Raw genomic sequence first — 11,329 nt, forward strand, 5'->3', positions numbered from 1 at the left:
GCAAGGCTCAGCACTTTGATCTTGCTGCATGCTTGGATATGCAATCTGTGAATCTAGTGATGTGTGTGTATAATAAATGGATCCAGGGATTGCCAATGGTCACTTATCTCAAGGTGTAAAAAGGAACTATCCAAATATTCTGGATCTAGAACTATCTGGAATTTTAGTCTCTTTTTTTCCCTTTCTCATTAGACTAAGGGGATTAATCTGATACTCCTAACCCTGACCACAAGAACTACTCTCTGAATGTTACTATTCTGAATTTTACTGCCATTCAGTGAACGTAAGCACTAGTGTCCTGCAAAGACTGGCTGGACATCCTTGTCCTCGGCAGATGTCTGCAGTTTTTCTTTAGTCGCTGGATCCAGGTCTAGCATTTTCTGCCCTGCCCTGGCAACAGTGAACCTGCTCGTGTGTAGAGCTTCATCGTAGACTGGAGGAGTGTCTGATGCTGTCAGGGGTGGCGTGCCCTGCACAGTGTTGTGGGAGTGTGCCACTGCTAGTATCCTCCTGGCGGCTGGCCCAAATACCGAATGGAGAGCTGAAAGGGAGGAGACAGAAGCTATTTCCCTCATCCTGAAAGCACTGTACAATTAAAGTGGGACAGGTATATTTGCAGTGCACAAGCTTTTCTCTCCCCATGGCCAGAATGTTTTCCTGCCCCTTGGTCCTCCCATAAAGGGAGGAATGAAGCCCCATCAGCAACATCCCATAATTACTCTTTTCTCTAATGCCATCCAGGATCTTGCAGCTGCCCTTAGTCCACCCAAACATGTCTTACGAACAGTTCACCATCTGACCATATTTGCTACATAAGGCCTGGTGAATACCTGAATTTATAGTATTTACAGATGCCACATTCCCAGCACCCTGCCTAGGACATCCTTCTGCCAGCCCGTTGGAGGACTTCATATGCCTGTCTGGGCATTTTATGGTGCAACCCCCACAGTGGGATGTTGTGAGGTGCCCAGTATCTGGCAAAGCCCACTCACATGTAATGGTGCTCTGGAGAGTGCTGTCGTGATCAAAAGCAATGACAGTGACCTCATAGGGTTGAGGACCTGATTCCTCCCCAGCCTGACGGCAGTGAGTGAAACAGCATCTCATGCAGACAGAAACCAAGCCGCACAGCAGCAGCAGTCCACCAATCACAACCACCAGCCTAGAAGAAGAGAGAAAACTGGATATGGACAGAAAGATTTTTTTTTTTGAGGGGGCATATTAAAATCTCTCCTTGCTAATGTCAAAGCTAGACACAATTGTTTAGAGCCTTTTTCAATAGAGTTTGACGGTCTCCAGAGAAGGGGATGCCATGTCTCTTTCAAGCACCAGTTCCTGTGTGACATTACCTTGAGGTAAGCATTTTGTCTTTGTCTAACCAGTTTCCCTGCATGCAGTTTGGTCCATGACCTCAGATCCTTTTGCTGTGCACCTCTGAGGAAAATCTGGCTCTATCTTCAATCTAGACCTACCTTAGTTAGTGGAAAGCATCAGTTGAGTTCCTTTCTCCCTACCTCTTAGCCTCCTCCAGGATGGATAAACCTAGTTCCTCCTCATACATCATGTCCCCTAGCCAGTTTGTTGTATCTAGTTGTTGTTGCCCCTGCTTGTCAACATCTCTTTCTAACTGGGGAAACAAAAGTGAGCTAGCTATTCCAGGAGTGTCCTTATGAGTTACAAGTGGAGGGGAAAAATCATAACTCAATGTGCTAGCTTCACTCTTACTAATGCAACCTTGTAGATGCCCAACAACTGCAATTCTTTTTAATCTCATACTGAATTTCTAAGGAATCAGAATGAAATTATTTTAAAAAATGGGCCTTTTAAAAGGCATATAATGACACAAAGGCTTTATTAATATTATACTTACAACTATACGTGACATTGAAAAAATGCCTGTGATGGCAATTCACTGTTTGCCGAAGACAACATAATGACTAAGGTGGTGCCTTGCTACTGTAGAGCATTTACAGGGCATGGAGGTAAAGTGGAGAGTAGCATCACACTTGAGTGAGTTACAAGATGCCATTTAATCCCACTATTTGCTGCTAGAATTGCCCAGTGATGCACATATTTTAAGTAATCACAAGCCATCTTACCAAATATACCAGAGACGGATCCACTCAGTACCTGAACAGCTGAGGAGAAAGAAATAGTTAGACATAGAACAACAAAATAGGAAGATCTCCCACTGCGTTCTCTGCCAGCTCCCCTCACACTCCAGCTTGTAAATTGCACAAATGATGAGAAACCCACAGTTCTCATTTTGTATAGGAGACAGTTGTCCAACCTCATCAATCTTCTGTTAGAAGTGAGTTGTTCTTCTCTTTGGCTTTATCTCTTGTTATCCTGATATTTGAGCTTAACCAAGTCTCTTTTCATGCCTTAGCAATCTATATCATGTACTCTCTAAACTTCCTTACCATAATATGTTTTTTTCACCATTTAGTCTGTCAAATACTATTGTTTTACTTTTTTTTTTTTTTCCTCCTGAATTTCTTTTTTATTTCTTTCTGGCCCTATACTGTGGGCATATTTTAGATGCTGTGTTGTATGTTCCTTTTGTTTCAGTCAGCAGACATTTCCTGTGCATTTTTGAAATGTATTTCTTCAATCAAAACAGAATCCTCATTTTTCCTTCCCCCTCTTCTCCCCCCCCCCCCTTTTTTTTTTAAGAGTAGGTAGAATAAAGTCAAATTTTTTCTTAATCTCCAGTCTGAACCCTCCCTGATGCAGATTTGAGCCATTCCTGTGTCTCCTTAATTTGTCTTAATTTCTTTCATTCTTACAAATGACATCATCAAGGCAGTATATTTAAAAAAACAAATCTTCAAGGAATGGTCACTTCCAAATTCATAACCTCAGCCAATCAAAATTACGCCAGAATGTTCTTTATCATAACAGTTATCCAAATAGGAAGCAGAAATGGTACTGCAGGATCAGTGTGTTGAAGAGGTAGCAATCAATGCATCTCACCTTGAAAGCAAGGGACATTTTATCTAAGTTTTCAACAGTTACAGTGTTTCTGGAAAATGTCTGCCACCATGTCATAACAGTTATGTCTTTTGTCCTTCATTGTTTTCTTAAAAGAGTGCAATACCTACGAATACTCACAATTCAGCATTGAGACACCCTTCCTCACTTCTTACTTTGGGAAACTAGAAGGAGAAAACAAGATATGCAACCTGTATCTTTGTTACATAGACTGTTAGCAGTCTGAATTTCCTATAAAAATGATTTACTATTATCTTTAATAATTTTCTCGTATATTCTGCTCTAGATTTGAAGTTACTGTGATACCAACCACACCATTTTCACATCTTCACATAGTCAATAAAATCCTACTCAACATTGTTCCCAGTGAAGACCCCAACTTCCTTCAGGCTGATCACAACTTTCCTTTTCCCCACCAAAAGCTGTTACACTACACATATAAATTGTTCTCAGTGCTCAAATATTTGAAGCCCTAAAAACTCCTGTTACATATTACACTCCTACGCTTCCTGTTCTGCCTTGGTACCTTGATTTCTGCGTTACCATCCCTGGAATTACAGCAAGTATTCTGTCTCCATGCCTATGCCCAACTCCTTCTAGTATTGCAGAAATTCCTGTTATCATCAGTTGCTAACACTCCTCCAGCTTTCCCACATAACTTCACAGCACAGACCGTGTTAAAAAGAACTTGATGTGACTTACCCATAAGAAAAATCCTAGAACAAAGCAGATAATGACTGAGTTATGCATCCCCATGGGGCAGATCTGTGGCCTTTTCCTGTCTCAAGCTATTCAGTATCTTTTCTCCTTCCTAGCTTCTGTTCATCCTCTCCAGTCCACTGATTAGGAGAAGGAGCAGATTCCTTCTTGTTTGTTGAATCCCATCTCTTCTTCCCACTCTAGTTCTTTCTGTCTGCCTCTGGGTCTGTACCTGGTCTCTGCTCTCGAAGTTTTAGCTTCCCTCTTTTTTTCTCTTTGTCACTGACAGCTCTTGTTTGTTTCTGCCTGTCTCCTTTGGTTATTTTCTTGGTACGTGTCGTTCCCTCTTTTGAAGGGATCTCTAAAACCTTCCAGTCAGATCAGGAGAAAAGTGGTGGCTACGAGTTTGTTCTTTAGATGTTGAACTAGCTCAGTAAAGGGCATCAAGAGATCTCTGCAGACCTGACCCTGCACTTCTATGAGCAGAAAGGGTCTGAGTTTGTTCATTCCAAATTGTTCTTTTCTCCACCCCTACCCTAAGGGTGAATGGATTGAAGGTCATGTTACTGACCTGTTTAATTGGAGGTCAGATTATTCTCTCTCCTCCAGGACCTTTTCTACCCCTGCACTCATGTTGTCCTACTTCTGTAAGGTTCAATCAACTGAAATTGGCCATGTGATCAGTGTCTGGAGTATGCTGCAAGTGGGATGTTCCTGCTGAAATGAAAGCATTTGCAATATAATAAGTACTTATGTACTGAATGATATATGTGTGTATGTATACAGTACCTACTGTATTTTCAATTTTAAGGCTCTGCCACCAGCCCTGTTGTCTCCTGCTATGGCAGTCCTTCAACAACCACTCTGCTCACTCCTCTCTCACAGGCCCCAGTCCTGAAGTTCTGTGTGGGCAGACAAATCCCCCCAAATGCTCTGCTACGCAGGGTATACATGCCAATTCTCTTATCACAGATGCTATGTATGTATCCTGCAGCTAACAAGAACATTCAGTTCAACAACCCAAAAGTTTTCTTTCATTTATACAACTGCTTGGTATTTCTGTTACTTCTCATGACCACTAAGAATAGTACTTTTTAAAAATTGTGTTCACTTTCTCTTTTGAATAGCTAAGATAGAAAAAAAAAATGTTCTATAATAATGTGTTACTATTTGTGTTTGGAAACTGCCTGGGACTGGTGTATATGTTAAAGGCAGGATAGCATCTATAGAGACATATTGCTCAATGTTGCAATTACATTAATCTAGTGAATCATTAGCTTTGTTGATGCATTTCAGAGTTGCAGAGCAGAACCAATGGATTCATGAATGTTATGTGTTCTCACAAGGAGGCTAAAAACCATTTACCACTCTCAATTATAAAAGTAGTGATGCAGTGTAACCATGCATTAGCATGAACTCCTTTTTTTCTTTTTTTTTCTTTTTTCTTTTTTTTTTTCTTTTATTTTTTTTCCCCCTCTCTCTCATTACTTTTGCTTCAAAACTAGTCTGATACTGAAAGGTTTCTGTGTTTTGGTAGACAAATAAGAAACAGAAGTGTGAGTGATTGATTTTGTATTTATGTAGCATATGGATAATATTCTTTTTTCTCTCTCTTCTTAAATTCTTTTGTGTATTATAGGAATTCCAGTAGAAAATATTCCTGCCCATAGAAGAGGAGTTGGAGACAGATGATTTTAAGGTCTTTTTCAACTCAAACAATTTAATGTTTCTATGATTCTATGATTTATAAAAGACAAAAAAAACAACAATGAAGAAATGTAAAATAGCTTTTCTTGTATGTACAGCCTTTGAAACTGATGGGATTCAATGTAGAAAAGAAGTGCAAATTATCCACGTTTTTCAGGGGATTTTTTTCTCATATTTCAATAAGTTACCACCAGCTTTTTAGCTGAAATTTAGAGGTTCAAATGCTAGAAAAATCAAATTGAAAAAAATATCAGATAAAATGATTAAGCAATTGTAAAGAAATAGTATCAATGCAGTATGAAGTAATCCCTCCCAAAAGTATACCGTAACTCATTCTTCTTAAGATTTATTGATGATTCTGTTTCTATTTATATGGCAATGCCATTAATACTGTGCTGCCAGAAATTTATCTGCTGCCTTGCTAGCCTGCCATCCAACGATTATTTAAATTTCTTCACTGTCTCTTGCTGTTTTGCCTCAGTTATCTCTCTATTTTGTCTTTATTTTATATTGAAGTAAATGTTCGCTTTATATTTTCCCTTACTGCCTTTGAAAGGTTTTAAAAATATGATCAGACTCCTACAGACTTGCTAAAACAAACACAAATACCCCATAATTGACTTTTCGCAGTTCTTTACCATTGTTTGAAATCTAAGAGTCCATGCCATAGTAAGCTGTGCAGTTTCCATGTGTCCTTCCCTGGATACCAGTCAAAGCATACCTGAGTGTGGGCAGAATATGCTTGTGTCTTCTGTCAGCGAACATGTTCTGGTTTTATCAAGGGGTGGATGTCAAGGCTGTTCTTTTATTTATTAGGTAGCATGATCTTAAATGGGAATAAAACTTAAAGCACTGGAAACATGCCACTGTACTGTTCTCAGAGTTTGTCGAGAAATTACTGCTTACTCTTGTAAGGAGTATTACATTAAAGCCAACTTGATTAGTCATACCAAATACTTCCCCAGAGGCATTTAGAAATGTAAAATATGGAGCACATTTGGGACTCACGAGGCCTCCCTGATACTTTTGCCATTGTGGCAAGTCATTATGAAGACTTTTTTTTATATTTTATGATGAATAATGGTAATCTGAAAAGGTTCTGTTGCTTACGAAGCAAAAATAGATTTTTATTGAATGAACTATGTGCAAAGAAGCTTCTACATTTCATTCTCTTTGCATAAGAGTTATTATGAGAAGGTATGACAGAAGATTCACAAGCATCATCTTATTGAGGAAAAAACAAGACACTCTTGGAAATTAGCATTTATTGGTCTATTTGTGTCTGCCCAGATGAGAGAGTCCAAGTCACTGTGCTCATTTTTTCCTCTTTAAGATAAGTCTGGATCCTGGTGCTAATTGGTGCTCTCCTTTTGTCCCAGAGATTTGCACACAGATGGAGAGACCAGCAGTACTTAGACTGAATGCAGTAGAGTGCCATATACAATAACTCAGAAACTAGTTAAGTTTCTCCACCATATGTCCATGCACCTGAAGTTTGACAGTACATGGAGCAGACTCTCAAGCTGTGTCTCAGTGGCAACCTTAGCACAACAATATGCCGCTCTGCTCCATTAATCATCCTTGCTAGAAGGAGGGAATTATCACATGTCACGTGTAACTGAGCCTAGATTGCTGCTGGGCCTGAGCTAGTGTAGGAGCACAGTGTTGTTCTCTGGTATGTAAGTATTCCACCTGACTCCCCATTAGTTCACTTGATTTTTTCAGCTCACTGCCTTTTACAGTGCAGACATACTTGGAACAACAGTTGAGAAACCTGGATTCATTCATGTCCCAGTAATGGACAGTGGCTGTGACAAGAATATGTGCTTCCCCTTCAGGACAAGCATGATGTGCTCATAAGCAATAAGCAACAGGGATAAGTTATAGTTTCCACTTCATTTTACCTTCATTCCTCTTAACCATCTTAGAAAGCCCTTCTAGATAAAATTTTCTGGACATTAATCACTGCAGAATAAAGCCAGAAAGCAAATGTCCTTGCTACTGAAAAACATCAAGTAATTGTTTAGACATAATCTAAAAGTAACATCAGTTCCTCTTCGCCTTTTCTCTTCCTTCTTTTTATTTCCAGAAAAAAGGACTTATTCTCCAAACTAGGTAACTATGCATTTGTTCCAAGAATTGAGAATTGGTGATTTCTATGCATATACATGAAAGTAAAACACTGTTCTGGGATTGTTTTAGCTTCTGGTGAGTGTGTGAGTTCACAACCTCTGGCATTTCTGTGTTATGAAATCCTTTAAAATAAGCAAAAAAATAAAAATAAAAAAACATGACTTCTATATGAATAATTCTCTCAAATCCCAATGACATTGACCATTCATTTAATCCCAATCAGAATCTTTTGTCTACTTTTCTTGTGGGAAGTCTGAAACCTTTGATTCCTCTTGCAGCCTTGCCAGAAATAACTACAGAAGTGACATGTGATATACAGACCTGAGGTTTGTGACACTGGAAAGAATTACAGATCAAGGATGTCCAGACTACCAGAGCAAAAGGTAGCAGTGGTGGCTGGGGGCAGTTGTGCACAGGGAAAACTTTCACTGTGGAAAACAATTTTTACGTGGCACTCAGAAGAGGTTGTCACCTACATATTTCAGGTCAGATTCTGGGATCCCTTTGGATTCAAAACTTCAAAGAAATTGGAGGGACAGAGAAAAGGGAGGAGATTAAAAAGAATGGATGTTTGAAGAAATTGGAAAAACTGTTCAGATATGAGAGAGATAATTAAGACTGTGGGAGGCAGTTAAGTAAAAATGAACGTGTTCACGCTACTTATTAAGTGATATCTCTTGCAAGTAATTTACCTAAGGGACCTTGTAAAGTTTTTTTTACTTTGTTCATTTTAATCTGACTAACTGAAGTAAATGCTAAGGAAAGAAACAGCTTACCTCTCAAGAAGGAATGGATAGACAAATAAGTTTGTGTGCTTAAAAATCATAAATAGTATGCTGTGTAGCTCACAGAGGATACAAAGGAAGGTAGGAATGTGGCTAATCCCATGTCTGTATTCTGTACTTTACATACAAGTGTAAAGAGTTTATTTAGAATTGTTGTGTATGAAGCATAACAGGAAGAAAGTGAGATTTTACATCCATCCTGAATAACCAGATGAATTTATTAGGCTAGCAGATTGAAGGGCAGATTGAAGGAAATTTTCCTTTATTGACTATTCTACTCAGCAATCTTCTCATTTTCGCTTTTGAGCGATCCTTGTATTTTGTACTTGAAGGCTGAAACTGAAATCCCAGTAGGGCTCTTGTCATCTGTTAGGTTAGAGGGTTACAGGACACAGGAGATAGAAGGCAGAAGTGCCACAGGTGAGTATCCCATCTATGTCTGTTAGTGACTTAAACATAATGTAAGCAATTGTCACTGAAGTGTTGTGCTGGAGTCTAGTAAAAGAATACAAAAGTCATAAATTGGAATAAGCTCTTTTCTCTCTGTTCTGGGACTCTGCACTCATTTAAGTTCTCCGTGTTTGCCCACTCTACAAGAATGGTGTGTGTGTTTCCATGTATGGGACTGTGTTTATTTGCAGCTGAAGGTATATAGTTTTGCTCCCATCTATGCCCTAATTTCAGATTTTTTTTTTTTTTGTAGGGACCTCAGTGGTGAGTATTTCTGAAGTTATTTTCTGGAGAAGAAAATTAACTCCTAGTTTGGCAGGTTAGGCATTCAAAAGCTAAAATACACCAATACCCAGCTGTGTATTAACATTTTAACCATCTTTTGAACACAAATACTTTCTTGATGGTATCTTCACATGTGTAAAATTGTTTTGCCAGTGGATGAGCTCAGTACAAAGGTCACAGACACCAAGGTAAAGAAATATGTTAATCTTGTGTTAAACAGTGAGATAATAAGTGAAACAATACAACAAGAATAAAACAGAACAAGGCAATGCACCTAACCACTACCATATGAGGATAGTATAGTGATTAAGAAAGATACATCACCAGTTGCCCTAATACTTTACCATCATCCAGATCCACAGTTGCTGGGGAGCCCTGGTAGCAGTGAGGATTTGGAGAGCTTTTCCTGGCAACTGGGAGTGTGTCTGTGCATAGATGAGGTCTTCATTGCAACCAGGGCATTAATCATCATCGGAAGACAGATTTTCCTTGAAATCACCAAAATGACCACAACAGTCATTTCAGAATTGAAATATCTAGACAGAATAAAGTTCAATAGAAACTTTTATCCTAAAAGGTTCATCAAATAACAAAAACAACAAAAATGCTTATTAATTATTATTAATATAATTATATTATATTATATATAATAATTATATAATATTATATAATTTATATAATTATAATTAATTAATAAAAGATTATTTTAGAAGCTTGTTTAACAAACATTTTATTGGGTAGAAGGATGAAAGTAACCCCTTGTAAAATAACCAGCATCACTATCTACATTATCTGTTCTTGTGCAAACTAATACAGATATTCATTTCCTCTTCAGTAGTTCTTTGTCCACCAGTCAGTGCCCATATACAAGCCTATCTTATGGGAACTTCTTTCGATAGACTAGGACTGAAATTGAGTTTTTAACTTTGAGCCGTAAAAACAGTGATACAGGGGAAGCAGACACTCATGTTGGGTTAAATGCTGGCTATTTTGATTCAGTCAACCTCTCCTGCAGCCAAAGAAGCATCTGTCCTAACCTTATACTTTTCAGTCGTGTCTTAATAAGCGTGATTTGATTTGCCCTCATTTAGCATGAGCCAGATGACACTGTTTAACCGGTTTATAGTGATAAAAAGATTTTTATCTGATCACATAAAGAGAAAAAAAAGTCCCTAATATTAAATCCTTGTAATGTTCTCACTTATACTGACTTCCCCTTGTAACTTTCCTCAATGCATTCTTGATGCAAAGGTGTAAAAGAAAATAATTAGTTACAATTGCAAATTGGATGCTTTGAGTAAAATGTTGAAATTTTCTGAGGCAGAGTGGTTACTCACAGTCATACATTCAGAATAGGGGTGTCAGAGGCTTGCTGAGAGCTGGTACCACCAAGAGCCTTTGATAAAATTGGAGGTGGGACCCAAGAAAGAAGACGTTGTATTTTCAGTAGGTAATAGGGCAGTCTTTAGCTTATAAAATATTGGGACTAAATTTGACTGGAAGTACTTTAAAAATAACAGGGTAGAAGGATCAGGGATGATAGTTTCACTTTCTGAGGCTGCTGAATTAAAATGGGAAGATAAAATAGTTGCAGGACAGTTGTGTGTGCCTGAATCAAGGACAAATTTATTAGGAAGGGATTTAATAGTTAAATTAGAATTGCAGTTGAGAACCTGTGAAACAGGATTAAGTGTTTCAGTGAATTTAGACAGATAATAAGAAAGAAATAGATCCAAAAGTATGTGTGGGAGAAAGAAACTAGAAGGGACTGAAAACTACTCTCTTAAAAATAATTGCTCAGGAGGGGAGTGAAGCAGTGAAACAGCAACAATATCCCATACCTTTAGAAGGGAAAATGGGTCTAAAAGCTGTGGTACAAACACTACTGACAAGTGGTCTTTTGGAACCTTGTGCGTTGAAACATAACACTCCGATTTTGCCAGTGTGAAAGGCAGAGGGCATATCCAGGCCAGGGCAGCTAAATAAAAGATAAGATAGTCCTCAAGCGCTACCCTGTGGTTCACAATCCCTACACTCTTAAGATTCTACATGACTATAAATCGTTTAGAGCAAAAGATTTGAAAGGTGCTTTCTGGATCTGTCCCTTGGATCCAGAAAGCCGAGATCTTTTTGCATTTGAATGGGAAGACCCAGGATCAGGACAAAAACAACAATGTGGGTGGGCTGTTTCGTCCCAAGGATTCACCTAATTTATTTGGATAAATTTTAGAAGGAGTAATATTGTTGTATTATGTAGATGATTTGTTAATCTGTGG

The 11,329-nt window shown here is 38.4% G+C and overlaps 1 protein-coding gene across 1 annotated transcript; it reads right to left on the bottom strand.

The window, feature by feature from the left end:
* Window positions 1-290: 290 nt before the first annotated feature.
* TMEM52B (transmembrane protein 52B) lies at window positions 291-3,750 on the bottom strand (the record flags this gene model as incomplete). The annotated part of the gene is made up of 5 exons (XM_079541467.1): window positions 291-541; window positions 993-1,180; window positions 2,100-2,138; window positions 3,115-3,158; window positions 3,697-3,750. 5 exons carry the CDS (start codon window positions 3,748-3,750, stop codon window positions 291-293), a joined length of 576 nt encoding a protein of 191 aa, XP_079397593.1.
* Between the last annotated feature and the right edge of the window lie 7,579 nt (window positions 3,751-11,329).

Source organism: Tetrao urogallus, assembly GCF_951394365.1.
Source record: "Tetrao urogallus genome assembly, chromosome: 1".
In the NCBI taxonomy this organism is placed as follows: domain Eukaryota; kingdom Metazoa; phylum Chordata; class Aves; order Galliformes; family Phasianidae; genus Tetrao; species Tetrao urogallus.